The sequence below is a fragment of the Oncorhynchus clarkii genome, chromosome 14 (genome assembly GCF_045791955.1).
Source record: "Oncorhynchus clarkii lewisi isolate Uvic-CL-2024 chromosome 14, UVic_Ocla_1.0, whole genome shotgun sequence".
Taxonomy (NCBI): Eukaryota; Metazoa; Chordata; class Actinopteri; order Salmoniformes; family Salmonidae; genus Oncorhynchus; species Oncorhynchus clarkii.
This window is the reverse complement of record NC_092160.1, coordinates 21,797,187-21,815,277: the sequence shown is the minus strand read 5'-3', so window position 1 is coordinate 21,815,277 and position 18,091 is coordinate 21,797,187. Positions and strand designations below refer to the sequence as shown.

Below are 18,091 nucleotides of genomic sequence, written 5' to 3'. Positions count from 1 at the left end.
ACATATTTAATCTAATTTATTTCAACTCATTTTACATGGACAGAAAACATAGAATTTCCATGTTTATGATTTCACTTTAGTGGCTTTCTTAGCCTTCTTGGGCTTTCCCTTCTCTGCATTTGGCCTCTCCAGACGATTAAACAGGACTCCAGTGTCAGGACCCAGTGCTCTGCCCTCAAAGGGGCAGTCCTTTCCCTGATATTTAACCAGGAAGTCCAGAGCAGCCCAGCTCTTCTCCTCTGGCTTCACCCCCAGCCTGGACAGAAGTTTGTCTGCTATCTGTGGCACTATGGGCTGTAGGAGTGTCCCATACATCCTCAGACACTCTAGGGACACGTGGAGGATGGTGTCCAGCCACAGCTGGTCCATCCCATCCCCACTGCCCAACTTCCATGGTGTGTGCCGCTGGACAAAGCCGTTGGTCTGCCTCACGCACCGGTTAATGGCCTCCAGAGCTTTGTACACCTGCACACTATCGTAGTGCTGCTCCACCACAGCTGGTAGTGCACGTACAGCATCCAGCATGTGATAATCTTCATCCACAGCCCTCCCCTTATGTGCTACAGTCCCTTGACTGGGGAAGGAGTCAGAGCAGAAGTGGGGGTAGACCTGAGCTGGGTTGAGTGAGGGGGCAGTGCAGCGGTTTAGAAGGCCACCCAGCGAGTCTGTCAGCTCGGCATTGAGCAGTTTGACCACTTTATCATCGTCATAGTCGCAGTCTGTGTCTGGGACCCCCTGGCGCAGGAGGAAGTACCTCATACCGTCTATGGTGAACCTTTGAGACCTCTCCAGGGGGTCCACCACATTCCCCAAGCTTTTAGACATTTTCTTCCCTCCCACTGTCCAATGAGAGTGCACATGTATGGTCTGTGGGAGGGGCAAATCAGCAGCCAGTAGGAATGCCGGCCAATAGATGGCATGGAATTTGAGAATGTCCTTTCCCACGACATGATGGGCAGCCCTCCACCATTGAGAGTGTGAGTCCGGGTAACCAGCCACTGTGAGGTAGTTGACCAGGGCGTCTAACCACACGTAGATTGTCTGGTCGAGGTCACCAGGAACTGGAATGCCCCACTGGAGGCGGCTTCTCTGGCGGGAGACAGAGAGGTCTGGGAGGTCCTCCTGGAGCCACTGGAGAACGGTGCGGTGGAACCGTTCTGGCTGCACTGCTCTGGGGTTCCCCTCCAGCCACTCCTGCAGCCGGGACCGGAACTCAGACAGACGGAACATGTAGTTCTCCTCCTTCATCCACTCCACCTGCAAAAGACAAACCAGATTTTATTTGATGAGAAAAACTATGTATAAAAGAGCACTAGAGTAGTAAATTTTTTTTTTTTTAAATAATTCAAACCTGCTTGAGTCACTGGACCTGAATTTATCTGACACGATGGATATGATTTTTCCTGTTCTCTTTCAGATTGTGTAGGTGTTACTTCAGAAACATCACGTTTTGAATACAGACACCTTCTACATTTTATCTCACCTTCCTAATCGTTATTACATTTCTTATGCTAGAAAGAGAAGTGTTACATGGCCATACCAAGGAACAACACTCAGTAAATGACATGAATCAATGAGATGTAGTAGTAAACCTTGTTATGATGCTAGCAACAACTATTTATGAAGTCATCCTTTAGCCTACCTTGTGGCCGCTCTCCAGAGAGATCTTGATCTCCTTCCCTGATGAATCCTTGGCATCTCCCACCTGCGATGGCGTGAGGAAGCTCTCGTCCTGCGTGGAGTACCAGCCTTCATAATTCCCCTTATAGATGAAGCCTTTACTCTGAAGCACGGTCCAGAAGTGCTCCACTGCACAGCGGTGTCTCTCCTCAGTGGTACGGATGTAGTCAGTGTATGAGATGTGACAGCTCTTGAAGAGGTATTTGAATCTCTCAGATACTTTAGTGCAGAAACGTAGAGGATCCTGTCCGGCAGCATTGGCAGCCTGTTGGATTTTGAGTCCGTGCTCATCTGTACCTGAAATGCAAAGATGTTATTTAGATACTATGAATGAAGGGGGTGAGTCTGGAAACTCGGGTCGCCTGTCCCCAAGGTAAATCAAATGACAGTTTAGCAGATGTTATAGCCGTTACAGCGAAATGCGTGTGTTACTAGCTCCTAACAGTGAGGCAAAATGTCAAACAAGTACACAAACAATCAAAAACTAGACAATAAATCACGAATGTCAGAACGAATACAGTTAACAACCCAAATAACATTACAATTGGATTACTGAAACAATCTATGCGTATATACACCAACAAGACATACCTAGAATGATATGTACAGCAGAAGATATAAGTGAGGTATGTTAAGAATCCAGTGTATAACAATAACTAATAGCAATGTACAGTAGTAGATATCAGAATGAGGTAAGTGAAGAATACAGTATAAAAGAAACAGTCCCGTGTTCAATGTCTCTATATACGTGGGACTGCAGCATTGGCTGTGTGTCTGTGCATTTGTGATGCGCGGGTGGGTTTTGGGTCATGAAATATTGTGTGGATGAAGGGCGGGTGGGTTGCAGTCAGATTGAAAAAAAATAAAACAATATAGAAAAATAAAATGTATAAATGTATAATTTCTATAGGTTACATTGAGGTTTTTACTTCATTATTTTGGCACAAGTGAGTAAGCATGCTTCAGTAACAGAGCTCAGCTAGCCGAACGAGTGCTCACACTCTCTTAAAAGACCTTCGCTTGAAAAACAAGAAAAAAAAGCAACAATAGTCAACAATGGTCAATTTTGAGACCCTGTAGGCTGAATTAATCTAGGATAACTCAAGAAATGTCATGAATTGACGTTTTTGCATCTGACTTGGATGTTTGGTGCAGTATTTCTCAAGTGAAAATATGTACACGAGAACAACTCATCTCTCGTTGAATGACAACAGGCACTTCATTGAAGAATCCCTACTGTTAACCAATCACCGACGAGTGGGCGGAGACTTGGGCTAACGACTTCGGGTTGCCTCAAGAAAATGTTTTGTGTGTCCGAACAGAGAATTTCTGTGTAGGTAGTTGTGGAAAAATGTAGGGACGTGACAAATAGACAATTTTGTCAATGTTTAAACTGCCATTTTTTAAAATCAGCTTTCCATAAAAAATGATAAGACCTTTTTATAAAATTCCACGTGAAATCCTATTGCGTGATATGACCACTAGGAGACATTTCCTTTTGCCGTCTTCACTGGAGTCTCGCCCCACTACTGAACTGACAAGTGCTGTGTTTGTAACACAAGATGGAGGAGAGCCTGTCTCCTGTCAGAGATTGCAGTCATTTTGGGAGATTGCAAAATGACCTTTTCATTCAAAACAGGATAAATATATAGTTTCAGGTGATAATAAAACATGTTTTGTTTAGTTACTTCTACCTCAACCTGTTTCTTTAACTTTATTCTCCATTGAAATGCATGTAATCCGTCGCAACGTAACAGAGTGCTTATGGGTAATGTGAATGAGGTTTATGCGTTCATCTGGATGTGTGTAACACAAGTTCAACATTCACCTTTTGCTACTTATTTCTGTCAAGCCGTCTACAGACACAGTTTGACGCATACACAATAAATCCAATGAATGCACCGCATAGAACGCGCTGCAAGGCAAACACATCGTTCCATTGGAAATGAATGCACAGTGCAACCTACACACAACACCCCAATATGACAAGGTAAAAATCATTTTTTTAGATGATATCACATATTCAGACCCTTTACTCAGCACTTTTGGCAGCGATTCCAGCCTCAAGTCTTCTTGGGTATGACGCTACAAGCTTGGCACACCTGTATTTGGGGAGTTTCTCCCATTCTTCTCTGCATATCCTCTCAAGCTCTGTCAGGTTGGATGGGGAGTGTCATTGAACAGCTATATTCAGGTCTCCAGAGATGTTCGATCGGGTTCAAGTCCGGACTCTGGCTGGGCCACTCAAGGACATTCAGAGACTCGTCCCGAAGCCACTCCTGCGTTGTCTTGGCTGTGTGCTTAGGGTCGTTGGCCTGTTGTAAGGTGAACCTTCCACCTAGTCTGAGGTCCTGAGCGCTCCGGAGCAGGTTTTCATCAGGGATCTCTCTATACTTGGCTGCGTTCATCTTTCCTTCGATCCTGACTAGTCTCCCAGTCCCTGCCACTGAAAAACCTCCATAGCATGTTGCCACCACCACGCTTCACCGTAGGGATGGTGCCAGGTTTTCTCCAGACGTAACACTTGGCATTCAGGCCAAAGAGTTTAATCTTGGTTTCATCAGACCAGAGAATCTTGTTTCTCATGGTCTGAGTCCTTTAGGTGCCTTTTGGCAAACTCCAAGCGGGCTGCCATGTGCCTTTTACTGAGGAGTGGCTTCCGTCTGGCCACTCTACCATAAAAACCTGATGGGTGGAGTGCTGCAGAGAAGGTTCTCCCATCTCCACAGTGGAACTCTAAAGCTCTGTCAGAGTAACCATCGGGATCATTGTCACCTCCCTGATCTCTAGGAAGAGTCTTGGCGATTCCAAACTTCTTCCATTTAAGCATGATGGAGGCCACTGTGTTCTTGGGGACCTTCAATGCTGCAGAATTTTCTGGCACCCTTCCCCAAATCTGTACAGACACAATCCTGTCTCAGAGCTCTACGGACAATCCCGTCGACCTCATGGCTTGGTTTTTGCTCTGACATGCACTGTCAACTGTGGGACCTTATATAGACAGGTGTGTGCCTTTCCAAATATACTTAGTCAGTTAGGAAAGCTAAGGCTAGCTATTTCAAACAGAAATTTGCTTCCTATAGCACGAATTCCAAAAGGTTTTGGGACACTGAAGTCAATGGCGAATAAGAGCACCTCCTCCCAGCTGCCCACTGCACTGAGGATAGAAAACACTGTCACCACCGGTAAATCTACGATAATCGATCATTTCAACAAGCATTTTTCTACGGCTGGCCATGCTTCCCAGCTGGTTACCCCTACCCCGGCCAACATCTCAGCACCCCCCACAGCAACTTGCCCAAGCCCCCCCCCGCTTTTCCTTCACCCAAATAGCTGATGTTCCCGAAAGAGCTGCAAAATCTGGATCCCCAGAAATCAGCTGGGCTGGACAATCTGGACTCTCTCTTTCTAAAATTATCCGCCGCAATTGTTGCAACCCCTATTACTAGCCTGTTCAACCACTCTTTCGTATTGTCTGAGATCCCCAAAGAATGGAAAGCGGCCGCGGTCATCCCTCTCTTCAAAGGAGGTGACACTCTAGACCCAAACTGCTATATCCATCCTGCCCTGCCTTTCTAAAATCTTTGAAAGCCAAGTTAACAAACAGATCATTTTGAATTCCACTATGCAATCTGGTTTCCGAGCTGGTCATGGGTGCACCTCAGCAACGCTCAAGGTCCTAAACGATATCATAACCGCCATCGATAAAAGACAGTATGGTGCAGCCGTCTTCATCAACCTGGCCAAGGCTTTTGACACTGTCAATCACTGTATTCCTATCGGCAGACTAAATAGCCTTAGCTTCTCAAATGACTGCCTCGCCTGGTTCACCAACTACTTCTCAGATAGTTAAGTGTGTCAAATCGGAAGGCCTCTTGGGCCGAATCTTTTCTCTCTCTCTCTCTCTCTGTGTGTGTATGTATATATTTCAATGATGTCGTTCTTGCTGTGGGTGATTCTCTGACCCACCTCTACGCAGACGACACCATTCTGTATACATCTGGCCCTTCTTTGGACACTGTGCTAACAAACCTCCAAATGAGCTTCAACGCCATACAACACTCCTTCCGTGGCCTCCAACTGCTTTTAAATGGTTGTAAAACGAATTGCATGCTCTTCAACCAATTGCTGCCCGCACCCTTCCGCCCGACTAGCATCACTACTCTGGACGGTTTTGACCTAGAATATGTGGACAACTACAAATACCTAGGTGCTGGTTAGACTGTAAACTCTCCTTCCAGACTCACATTATTAAGCAACTCCAATCCAAAATTAAATCTAGAATCGGCTTCCCATTTCGCAACAAAGTATCCTTCACTCATGCTGCCAAACATACCCTCGTAAAATTGACTATCCTACCGATCCTTGACTTTGGCGATGTCATTTACAAAATAGCACCCAACACTCTACTCAGCAAACTGGATGTAGTCTATCACAGTGCCACCTGTTTTGTCACCAAAGCCCCATATACTACTCACCACTGCGACCTGTATGCTCTCGTTGGCTGGCCTCACTACATATCCGTCGCCAAACCCACTGGCTCCAGGTCATGTATAAGTCTTTGCTAGGTAAAGCCCCGCCTTCTCTCAGGTCACTGGTCACCAGAGCAACACTGACCAGTAGCACGTGCTCCAGCAGGTATATTGCACTGGGCATCCCCAAAGCAAACACTTCCTTTGGCCGCCTTTCCTTCCAGTTCTCTGCTGCCAATGACTGGAACGAATTGCAAAAATCACTGAAGCTGGAGACTCATATCTCCCTCTCTAACTTTAAGTATCAGCTGTCAGAGCAGCTCACAGATCACTGTACCTGTACACAGGCAATCTGTAAATAGCACACCCAACGACCTCATCCCCATATTATTACTTACTCTCTTGCACCCCAGTATCTCTACTTGCACATCATCATCTGCACTTCTATTAATCCAGTATTAATGTTAAATTGTAATTATTTATCCTCTATAGCCTATTTATTGCCTACCTCCCTACATTTGCACACACTGTACATTTGTTTATATTTATATGTTTATATGTTCTATTGTGTTATTAACTGTATGTTTGCTTATGTGTAACTCTGTTGTTTTTGTCGCACTGCTTTGCTTTATCTTGGCCAGGTCGCAGTTGTTAATGAGAACTTGTTCTCAACTGGCCTACCTGGTTAAATAAAGTTGAAATAAGATAAAAAATAAAAATCATATCCAATCAATTGAATTTACCACAGGTAGACTACAATCAAGTTGTAGAAACATATTGAGTATGATCAATGGAAACAGGATGCACCTGAGCTCAATTTTGATTCTCACTGAATATTTATGTAAATGTGATATCAGTTTTTGTATTTGTAATATATTTGCAAACATTTCTAATAACCTGTTTTACACTTTGTCATTATGGGGTATTGTGTGTAGATTGAGGGGAAAAAAATATGTAATACATTTTAGAATAAGGCTGTAATGTAACAAAATGTCAAAGTCAAGGGGACTGAATACTTTCCGAATGCACTGTACTTCTGGTGTACCAAAATGCAAGGTGTTACCAAAGTGTTAAGGTTTGGGCCTAACTTTATGCACGCCAAATATCTTACATGCCAATCGCTTTTTGGGAATGGGCAGAAAAAGTCAACCTTGATCCACTGTCTCAAAAAGGATCATGTCTGAGTTTAGGGTTAAATGGACACTGAAATCTGGACACTGACTATGTCTATAACCTCTCTCATAGTCTTAATATTAACTCCTGCAGGATTAAAAACATTTATTGCTGTAAAATTATACACCAAGTGTACATTTTGACTAGGGAACAGGAGTGAAGAAATATGATTTCTTCCAGCATTTTGAGAGAACGCAAATGCACAGTCTGTAGAGGTTCCATTTTTATCAGCATCATAAAAGTGGACGGTATTTCAACCACATAAAATATGCATCCAAGCCGAACTGAAATGTTAACAGAAACATGTTGGGTCATTTTCACAGCTTTCTATTTCCTTACAAATCGGTTAAACTGATGTCATTTAGAAATGTTGCACAAAAAAAAAAAAAATCTTCACAGTTGGGATGGTGTTCTTTGGCTTGCAAGCCTCCCCTTTTCCTCTCCAAACATAATGATGGTCATTATGGCCAAACTATGGTCATTATGGCCAAAACGTTTGACCTCTGTCATTGCCAACAAAGGGTATATAACAAAGTATTGAGATAAACTTTTGTTATTGACCAAATACTTATTTTCCACCAAAATGTGCAAATAAATTCATTAAAAATCCTACAATGTGATTTTCTGGATTTTTTCCCCTCATTTTGTCTGTCATAGTTGAAGTGTACCTATGAAATTACAGGCCTCATCTTTTTAAGCGGGAGAACTTGCACAATTGGTGGCTGACTAAATACTTTTTTGCCCCACTGTATATGTGAGTGAGTGTCAGTCAGTCAGTCAGTCAGTTTGTGTGTAAGGTGTGCCTGAGTCTCTGTCTCCTACTACAGGAGGTGGCATGATGGCTGTTCAACAGTCTGATAGAGACCTGGGGATCGAAAGAAGCTGTTTTTCAGTCTGTCCCAGGCTTTGATGCACCTGTACTGTCTCAGTCTGCTAGATGGTAGCAGAGTTAATAGACCATGACTCAGGTGGCTGAGATCCTTGATGATTTCTTGGCCTTCCTGTGTGTAACCGATGTGAAATGGCTAGCTAGTTAGTGGGGTGCGCTCTAATAGCGTTTCAATCGGTGACGTCACTCGCTCTGAGATCCTGAAGTAGTTGTTCCCCTTCCTCTGCAAGGGCTGCAGCTTTTGTGGAGCGATGCTTCGTGGGAGGCAGTTGTTGATGTGTGCAGAGGGTCCCTGGTTCGAGCCCAGGTAGGGGCGGGGAGAGGGACGGAATCTATACTGTTACATGTGACACAGTGCTGTAAAGCTTTTGACTCCCATGCGGATGAGGGCATGCTCCCTCTCTGTCTCCTGTAGACCACAATCAGCTCCTTTGTTTTTTTTACGTTAAGGAAGAGGTTATTTTTCTGGCATGACTCCGCCAGGGCTCTAACCTCCTCCCTGTAGGCTCGTCATTGTTGATAATCAGGCCTACCACTGTCATGTCATCAGTAAACTTGATGATTGAGTTGGAGTCGTGTGTAGCCACGCAGTCATAGGTAAACAGGGAGTACAGGAGGGGGCTGGGTACAAACCCATGGCGGGCCCTGTATTGAGGATTGAGGATCAGTGTAGCGGAGGTGTTGTTGCATACCCTCACCACCCTGGGTCTGCCCTTCGAGGATGGGCTAGGTAAGCGTGTTAACCAATGCTTCAATTGGGATATTTCACTTAGCTTATAAACAAGGGCAACTACAATATTACCACAATAGTGTAACGACCCTGGGTTTATAAGCGCGGAAATCGACTCAATCAATCCACATTGATTTGCATGTGTTTTTCACTCACCTGTGACAAACCTGGAGTTGAACCCCTGTAGAAGCTTGTATCTGTGCAGGAAGTCAGCAGTAACAGCCGAGTACAAGTGTCCAATATGAGGGGCAGCGTTCACATAGAAGATAGGGGTGGTGATATAATAGTTCCGGTCTTCTGTCGGAATATCAGTGCACAGGCGTCTCACCATGAGCCTTTTGCAATTCCAGAATGATGGGGATGGAGAAAGTGCACATCTTGTAGCATGGCTGAATGACCATCTCTGTGCAACCTTACAGTTTCTGATAATGGAGAGGTACGTCTTCATCATGGGACAATAGGCAACTGTTGACAGCGTCCACAAACTATGACTGTGAGGTTATGACGGACCATATGACAAACGTTACCAACTCAGCGTTGATATTGCGGTCCATTGTAAATGGCAACAGTGATATCCTCACCCGGTGTTAATTCATTTCTAAAAGCCCATGAGTTGTAGAGAAAAGTAACGACACCATAAATGTCAAAACAGTTTAGTATTTTGAGTAATCCTGGTAATTGTTTGTTTTTATATAAATATAATTCCGTAGAGGACTCCACTTTACATATCTTTATAAAACCCACGTCTGTTTCCCTGCCAAGGTTAGATCTTCTTCCGTTTGCTACAACGTAATTTCGGATTAATCCAATCACAGTGCACAACAAACTAATACCACCCCTTTCTACAGGGAACAACCAATCCGATCAGCAGGAAGACGCACGTGGCATTGGGTCAATTCGTTTTACATGGCCCGCTGCCCCGTTTTAACGTGGTTTTGCTTACTTTCAACTATTCCATGGTTTAAAAATATCCACTCACCCGAGGCACCGGGCCTTGTAAAACGAATGTTATGCGTTATCCTTGGGACGAAACCACAGATGCGTAAATGTGAAGCATCCGGTTGGCGTTTCCACTCACTACCAAATATGGTGACGAGGAAGCCCAGTGGCCGGTAGTGGGAGAAGATGGGGCGAGATGGATTTTGGCCAACATTCTGATCATTTTCTCAACGATTAAACATTTGATCTCAATACAGTTTCCTGAACTGAGTTTTATTTATTTAACCATGTAGGCCAGTTGAGAACAAGTTCTCAATTACAACTGCGACCTGGCCAAGATAAAGCAAAGCAGTGCGACAAAAACTACAGTTACACATAAACAAACGTACAGTTCTGAACCGAGTGCACTAAGTTTTGTAGACTTCACACCAAACACCAAAGTTTTTTTGTTTTTTTAATCGCGTTGTTTAGGAGTGCAAGGGCGAATTGAGTTATTGCACATGCGCAACTTCACATTCCCGGACTGAACTATGCAAATACATGCTAGAACGCGCCAATGCTCGTGCTTGACTATGCCCACTATGATTAATTTGCTCCCATTGGAAACGACAGGCTGTAGTCTAGGGTTAGTTCTTATCCTAACCCAGGGTTTTCCAAACTCAGTCCTCATGACACCAAGGGGTGCACATTTCATTTTCTGCCCTAGCACGAGTGTGGGCCAGAGACAGAAAGAAACTAAAGCCTACCTGCCAGCCCCATTGCTTTAAAAAAAGATAACATTCTAATGACGTTTTTATCTATCTACTCTAAACTATTTCCAGTATCCCCTTCTCTTATTCAACTGTGCCTGCCATCTCTGCACCATCAACATCCCCACTTCTAAGTGCTTGTTTAGCCAGTATATCAACTGCCTCATTCCCCTCCACATGGGCTGCGACCCAAGTAAAGTTTATCTGTATTCCCATCTGTCTAATCCTACCATGGGTTTGTAGCACCTCATAAAGCAGGTTGTCTGCTACATGACCTAAAGGACTGGAGACTCATTAACGCTGCACATGAATCAGAGCAAATAACTACCCTGTCTGGCTTGACTTTCTCCACCCACTGCAAGGCCAACAGTATGGAAATCAGCTTTGCCGTAGATGGCTCCCACGTGGCACAGCGGTCTAAAGCACTGCATCGCCGTGCTAGAGGTGTCACTACAGACCCTGGTGCGACTCCAGGCTGTATCACAACCAGCCGTGATTGGGAGTACCATATGGCGGCACACAATTGGTCCAGCGTCATCCAGGTTAGGCAGTCATTGTAAATAAGAATTTGTTCATGACTGACTTGCTCAGTTAAATAAATATATATATTTTTTAAACACAGCCAGATTATCTGTAATACGTTTCCTGACTTTCACCCCAAATTCCTGCACTACAAATGCTGACCTAGTACACCCTGTCCTTGGATCTTTTGAACCATGGCCACAAAATCATGATACAAAGTATTATGAGTCTTTTTAAACAAGTCAGATGGATCAACACCCTCACTATTTTTCTGTAGTCTCTCCAATACTTCTAGATCAACTACTGGAGGTGGGAGGAGCCATGGTGGATTTACAGGAATAGCTACCATTGGACTAAACTCCCTTCCAATACAGTCCAATCTCTTTCACCTGGGTATTACCCACCCAAAGTTTGTGTTCTGTCTTCGGTCATGTTTCCAGCATGCCTGTAAAATCCCTTTTGTAGGATGAGACACCCCATGTCCCTGTAGGTTAACCCAATAATGAATTGCCAGCTGCCGTCTCCGAATCTACAATGGCATGTCACCCATCTCCACCTGCAGTGCAGCCACTGGGGTGATTCAAATAATCAACTAATCATCACGCTTTGATCATTTGAATCAGCTGTGTAGTGTTAAAGCAAAACATAAAACGTGCACCCCTTGTGAAATGCTGTCCTAGCGCTTACTTTAACAATTTTAAATGTCAACTTCAATGGCGTAGGGATGTACCAAGGATCCCGAATAGAACAGACCCGTGTAAAACGAACTCGCCCATTTATGTATCTGATATGTCCCACATAAACTTCCATTTGCTTGTTAATTTGGGTTTTCATAAAGTCAGTTGATGTAAATTAAAAATGATTGTGGCGAGTTCGTAAACGTTGGCCAGATATGGTATGAAACAAATATAGCTATAAAATTACATATTCGACACTGACACTGCACGAGGAAGTGCAGTATCCATTCTGGGCGGACTCCAGCAGTCAGCTGCTTCTTTTCAGATCGAATGGGTTGAAACCAAAGGTGAGCTCAAAGTACATTTTAGGATGTGTACTATACTAGCCTTTCGTGTTCACGTGAATGTTGTGTGCAAACAAGAAAATATAATAGCAAGTCAGCTATACAGCCCAATCTGTGTTGTATAAACTTTTCTCTTCTGCCTGGCTTGCTTACTTCAAAAGTTAGCTGGCTAACGTTAGGTAACTGGCTAGCTAGGCTAATAGCCCCGCTACATTGCTTTGCCAGTCAAGTTATTGTTACCAGCTACGTCTTATGACCTCTGTTCAGAATGAGTAATTACAGGTTAAAAAAACAACGTTATTCAGATGATTCAGGTAGGAGATATTGCTGCTAATACTACCTCCCCGCATAAATCTGATCAAATGTGTAACGTTAGTAGACATCGTCACGTGACTAAAAAGTTAGCTAGCTAGCTGGCAAAAATAAAACTAGCAGCTGAAGGAAATATTCAGACTGAAGTCAACACGCTGAATTAAACTGTAAAAGCTAAGTATGTGGTCGTTACTGTAATTTCAATGTATGTCCATAGGCATTGCACCTTGACTCATTTATAGCTCCTCGTGAGCATATTACTGTTTATCATAACTCCATGTTTGTTTAAATTCAGACAGTTTGTAAAAAGTAACGTTTTTGTTAACAAACCCAGACACTATATAGCTTCTAAATATGCCTATGATCTAATCCATAGTTGCATCTACAAATTTGAGAATGGTTGGGTTTCTCCAGCCCGTTCCTCAGCTGTATTGCAAACCCGTTGTGTCAAGGCTGCGGGATTGAACAACTAATACATTGATTGTCTTTAGGGTTAGTTAGGTGTTTAGGTTAATAGACATTAACAGTAGTAGACATGGTTAGAGAACCGCCATCCAGAACCTTTCAGAATCTGCGATCTGTGTACTCTGCATTATTATCAAATCTGGTGGTGATTTTCAGATGGATATCGGAACAAACCGCACTGACTTCTACATTGGCCTCTCTCTTGCCATGAGCTCGAGCATCTTCATTGGAGGAAGCTTCATCCTTAAGAAGAAAGGTCTTTTGCGATTGTCCAGCAAAGGGTTTATGCGAGCAGGTATTACCACCATCATACATAACTTAACTTTAGCTACGTTGGGCAATTGAAAGTATGCTTACTGAATAAAACTTTAATAAACACTTATTATTAGTATAGTAGGCTCTATCTGTATGATCATACATTATATTTGTATTTATTAGGTCAGGGGGGATATGCTTACCTCAAGGAATGGCTATGGTGGGCAGGACTAATATCAAGTAAGTGTAGAAAAATCTGTCACCTGATCACAATGGTTCTTTATTTTAAAATACCAATTTAGCATTACTGAACTTTAGCATATGGTACAGTAGGGTAAACCTTGTAGTAACAGTCCTCATTGACCTTTCCCTGTTAACATTGTGGTCTTTGTTTTCAAAGAGAAAGGGAGGCTGTTGTGGGTTTGGTATTTTTGCTGGTAGTCTTTTGTGATGACGCAATGACCCACATTGTCGTATTGAAATCTTTGAAGTACACATTCCTCAGAAGATCACATTTGCACATGTAGGCTGAATGAGAGCATAGTTATCAAAACTCACCTCCCCTTACAATTACAGTACCATGTGCATCGTCCCATGTCATTGTTGCATCGTCCCATGTCATTGTTGCATCGTCCCATGTCATTGTTGCATCGTCCCATGTCATTGTTGCATCGTCCCATGTCATTGTGGCATCGTCCCATGTCATTGTGGCATCGTCCCATGTCATTGTGGCATCGTCCCATGTCATTGTGGCATCGTCCCATGTCATTGTTGCATACTAATGCTGGTTTCTGTGTTTCAGTGGGAGCTGGGGAAGCAGCTAACTTTGCCGCTTACGCTTTTGCCCCTGCCACATTGGTAACACCACTGGGAGCAATGAGCGTTCTTGTGAGGTAAATGGCTGATTACTGAACTTCAGCTTGTGCTTTGATCGGTACTGAGTTCCTCATCTCATGAACTGTTAAGATAAGCGCGAGGTGACATTCTGTTTCAAAATGTATTAATCCATTTCCAAAGAGCTAGTTCTAGGATGTTTTCCTAACACGGGCCTAAAGTCAGTCAGACCTTATTGCATGCCATTAAAATGAAGATCGCTACAGCAAAAAAATCTGTTCATTTTGACTAGACAAACTTATTTTGCCTGCTTCCTGCAGTGCTGTGCTGTCCTCATACTTCCTGAATGAGCGGTTGAATGTTCACGGGAAGATGGGCTGCTTGCTGTGCATCCTGGGTTCCACTGTCATGGTCATCCACGCCCCTCAGGAGGAGGAGGTGGCCTCCCTTACTGCCATGGCTGAGAAGCTCCAAGACCCAGGTACTGTAACTGACATCATGGGTCCAGATATACACAAACACTTTTCTATAATATCATCTTGCATCCCAAATAACTACTCATTATGTGATTTTTAAGGTAAAAAAAATGTGCAGTGCCTTTAGGCCAATTCCCTTTGCATGCGCCGATAATGTTTTTGACCATGTTGAGAAACGTATTACTTCAGTCATACCAATGTCTCACATGTTGACCTATGCTGAATCACTCAGCAGCTGTTCAGAGCCATTGATCCCAAAAAGCATTGGCTTGTTAATAAGTAAAAATGCAAGAATCAACTATTGTATCATGCTCTTACAATGTACTTATTCAAATGTTCCGACTGTGATGTCTCCCAGGATTCATAGTGTTCGCCGTGTCTGTCGTGACGAGCAGCTTGATCCTCATCTTCCTGGTCGCCCCGCGCTACGGCCAGAAAAACGTGCTGGTTTACATCCTGATCTGCTCCGTGATTGGCTCCCTGTCGGTGTCCTGCGTCAAGGGCCTGGGTATCGGCATTAAGGAGCTGTTCGCTGGCACTGCTGTCCTAAAGGAACCCCTGTTCTGGTGTCTACTCATTTGCCTGGTGATCTGCGTCAGCATCCAGATCAGCTATCTCAATAAAGCCTTGGACATTTATAACACGTCCATCGTCACGCCCATCTATTACGTGTTCTTCACCACCTCTGTAATGGCATGTTCAGCTATCCTCTTCAAGGAGTGGCTGAGCATGAGCACGGACGGAGCTGTGGGGACAGTCAGTGGGTTCCTCACAATTATCTTGGGTATCTTCCTCCTTCATGCATTTAAAGATCTCACATTCAGTTGGGACTCGCTGCCACTGTACCTGAGGAAGGGACCTCATGGATCCCCTTGGGGCCAGCAGGCTTACGTGGCCCTGCCCAGCCAGGAGAGCCAGGCAGAGGGGCCAGGGGAGGGGAAGCTGGCCAGAGAGGGGAACTCAAAGGGCAGCTACTCGCCAGAGGGCTCAATGAGGAGGAACAATAGCTTTGTCACCACTTAGCACTTGGGATCAATTCAGTTCTTAATTCAGTATGATTGAAGCTCAATTCATGACTCTGAAAACAATAGGCAATTTTGAATTTCTTAATTGAATTTCAGCTAATTTCCTGAATCGAAAACTGAATTGACTCCAACCCTATTTAACACGAAGGCCAAATGTTTAGAGCTCAATTTCCCATTGCCAGTTTTACATTTCTGTTTATTTGATATTTAACCACCTGTGTAGACAAGTGGAAAATACGTTTACTAAATATAGTCTTACAATGCAATAGCCACTGGAAGGATTGTTTGCCTAATTATCATGCACTGCAATCCAGTGAGCACATTGCATTTCTATACTGACAAATGTACAGTATGTCTAGAGATTAGGAAAGTTCAACATAATTGTATTTTACTTCATGGTGCGCCTAAACCATTCAACTGGTTGAAAGTATTAGTCCTACAAGTTTCCCCTTAATCCGAATGGTTTCTACTGTATGAAACTGGTGTACATACACTTAATATTTAATCATGGACAGTGATAATTGAATGTATTGATTTTAGTTCAGATCCACTAGTTTTGATATGAACCGACTAGTGCCTTCTGTTTTTTACTGACTAAACTGTAACTTATTGATAGGCCTGTCCTATTCCTTTGTTTTAATGTTCCTTTAAAAATGCAAGACCTACTGTGAGTCAAGGCAATGCAGCTTTTACCTTTTGTGTACTTGCTTCAATCATCTCTTTCAAAGTTAGTGATTGTTCAATATTCACAATCTGAGTGTGAAGTTACTGTAATGTAATACCTCAATTGAATTTATTGATCATGTATATGAACATCAGTATTAACTGAGGCACTTTCCTTGAAATAGCCTCTTTTGAAACACATTCCTACTACTGCACGTGCCAAACTTAATGTATTTCTTAATCATTGATTTATAACATACTGCTCATTCTTTTAGTATGTCAATAAACAATTACCTTTTTCTACAGCAAGACCCTAATACTTGGACCACACTGTATTCAAAATGGCAATGATGATAAAGCAGGCAATAAGATTTGTGTTTATTGCATATATACAATGGAACACTTTCAGCCATAGATCGTGCCCTTTTCCCAACAAGACATTGTTCGTACTCTGACTTGGTACTGAATGCAGTGAGTTTTTGTGGCTTTCTGACGCGGTGTCAAATTGAATGTCCCAGATTTTTGGCTCTTTGTTTCTGCCCCAGGACAACCTCTACAGCTGGGTAAACTTGTTTTAAAAGCATACTAATGAAGTTCTCCCATCTCAGTTTTCATGATATGATTGACATGCAACAGGCTCATTCAATTTACTACACAATTTCAGAATCACCAACAATATGAAGATATTAGCTAGCTACCAACCAGAATTGTTACTACTGCACTTAATCTCATGTCCCACTAGGTGAGGAGAGGACTTGGCTAGGTGACATGATACAAGGTGCAAAACTGAGGCACTTATCAAAACGACTTGTTTCTTCCCCACCTGGTTATTGGACAGTGTTCTCATTGCACCATATAGAAAGCTGGCATTGCTGTAAAACAACTTGATTGGCTGTTCAGCGCCTTGTCAGTCTATCCAGTGGAGGATGTTGCTAGACTATTCAGACATGGATTCTGAGAAGGAGCCCTTACTCCTCTGTGTTTGTTCGAGTCTGTTCAGGATGAATTGGCTTGTGTCAATGAAGCGCTCTACACAGTTCACAAAGCAGATCTCTGTCCGGGAGTCCAGCTTGGGCCCAGGTTTGTCCATGCATTTCTCCTGTAAGGAACCAGAGTAGACGGGTGCTCAATCATTGGCTGGATCACATGTCATTGCATGGAGTGGAAGACATTGCATCGTGCATGAGTAATTTGTTCACATCTAAAACACTATTTTAGGCGAGTACCCTACAGGTGGTTGATTGTGTAAGAGCTTAATTCAGGAGCGTAGTTATTGTAGCTAGTTAGCTTAATGCAGTAAACGTTTGCATTTAGCCACAAATACTGGCATTACAAGTTAGCTAGTACAATAAAGAAGCCTACATGTCCAATGTATCACTGGCAAACTATGTAAATTTTTATGCATTCATGTACTTGATCGCCAGATGTTCAAGTAGCTAGCTACAGTAGCTCACCTAGCTAACAAGTTGTCATTGCAGAAGCGTTTCTTACCCAACACACTTCAGTCATCTGATGGACCAACTGCTGAAACCTTTGTTTTTGGGACTCGATTTCGATGAATTGCTGAAGCTGAGGGTCTGCTGTGGCTCCTTGGTTTTCCATGTTCCTGCGCAAATCGCTTATAAATTAGACAGAAATGTACAATTATTTGATAATTGTAAACGATTGACTGCAGTTCCTGACCTTCACGTGTGTGAATCGGCTTGCGCATCACAGGAAACGGAAGAGTGCTGGACCAATCAGAAAGTGCGCCACTAAGAACAGTAAATTCCATTGGATGTGGGGACATTCTACAGTCACCAAAACATTTTGTTATCAAGCTTTATCCATATTGTCATTATATGCAATATGTTTCTCTAAGATACTGAGGCTCAGACGCTGCAAGG

The 18,091-nt window shown here is 43.2% G+C and overlaps 3 protein-coding genes across 4 annotated transcripts; 1 reads left to right on the top strand and 2 right to left on the bottom strand.

Moving 5' to 3' along the window:
• Positions 1-9,746, bottom strand: LOC139366025 (methionyl-tRNA synthetase 2, mitochondrial). The gene is made up of 3 exons (XM_071103104.1): positions 9,101-9,746; positions 1,643-1,977; positions 1-1,257 (listed from the first exon to the last, which is right to left on the bottom strand). Exons 1-3 carry the CDS (start codon positions 9,393-9,395, stop codon positions 64-66), a joined length of 1,824 nt encoding a protein of 607 aa, XP_070959205.1. The 5' UTR covers positions 9,396-9,746; the 3' UTR covers positions 1-63.
• Positions 9,747-12,055: 2,309 nt separating this feature from the next.
• LOC139366410 (magnesium transporter NIPA2) lies at positions 12,056-16,510 on the top strand. Of its 2 annotated transcripts, none has more exons than XM_071103864.1 (6): positions 12,056-12,178; positions 13,109-13,247; positions 13,391-13,447; positions 14,010-14,100; positions 14,362-14,522; positions 14,876-16,510. In XM_071103864.1, exons 2-6 carry the CDS (start codon positions 13,109-13,111, stop codon positions 15,538-15,540), a joined length of 1,113 nt encoding a protein of 370 aa, XP_070959965.1. In that variant the 5' UTR covers positions 12,056-12,178; the 3' UTR covers positions 15,541-16,510. The 2 variants fall into 2 exon arrangements, with proteins under 2 accessions (XP_070959965.1, XP_070959966.1); XM_071103865.1 differs by lacking the exon at positions 12,056-12,178 and adding an exon at positions 12,192-12,665.
• A 56-nt stretch (positions 16,511-16,566) lies between these two features.
• Positions 16,567-17,908, bottom strand: LOC139366411 (translocase of inner mitochondrial membrane 8 homolog A (yeast)). The gene is made up of 2 exons (XM_071103866.1): positions 17,697-17,908; positions 16,567-17,304 (listed from the first exon to the last, which is right to left on the bottom strand). Exons 1-2 carry the CDS (start codon positions 17,805-17,807, stop codon positions 17,143-17,145), a joined length of 273 nt encoding a protein of 90 aa, XP_070959967.1. The 5' UTR covers positions 17,808-17,908; the 3' UTR covers positions 16,567-17,142.
• Positions 17,909-18,091: the final 183 nt, after the last annotated feature.

What these genes read in the sequence shown, in the direction of transcription:
- LOC139366411 (XM_071103866.1), bottom strand. Translation starts at nt 17,807, where the DNA reads ATGGAAAACCAAGGAGCCACAGCAGACCCTCAGCTTCAGCAATTCATC. An exon ending in AGATGACTGAAGTGTGTTGG is followed by an intron (nt 17,305 to 17,696) that starts GTAAGAAACGCT and finishes GGTTCCTTACAG; the next exon opens with GAGAAATGCATGGACAAACC.
- LOC139366410 (XM_071103864.1), top strand. Translation starts at nt 13,109, where the DNA reads ATGGATATCGGAACAAACCGCACTGACTTCTACATTGGCCTCTCTCTT. An exon ending in GTGGGCAGGACTAATATCAA is followed by an intron (nt 13,448 to 14,009) that starts GTAAGTGTAGAA and finishes TCTGTGTTTCAG; the next exon opens with TGGGAGCTGGGGAAGCAGCT. An exon ending in TGAGAAGCTCCAAGACCCAG is followed by an intron (nt 14,523 to 14,875) that starts GTACTGTAACTG and finishes GATGTCTCCCAG; the next exon opens with GATTCATAGTGTTCGCCGTG.
- LOC139366025 (XM_071103104.1), bottom strand. Translation starts at nt 9,395, where the DNA reads ATGATGAAGACGTACCTCTCCATTATCAGAAACTGTAAGGTTGCACAG. An exon ending in CAACTCCAGGTTTGTCACAG is followed by an intron (nt 1,978 to 9,100) that starts GTGAGTGAAAAA and finishes TTTGCATTTCAG; the next exon opens with GTACAGATGAGCACGGACTC. An exon ending in CTCTGGAGAGCGGCCACAAG is followed by an intron (nt 1,258 to 1,642) that starts GTAGGCTAAAGG and finishes TGTCTTTTGCAG; the next exon opens with GTGGAGTGGATGAAGGAGGA.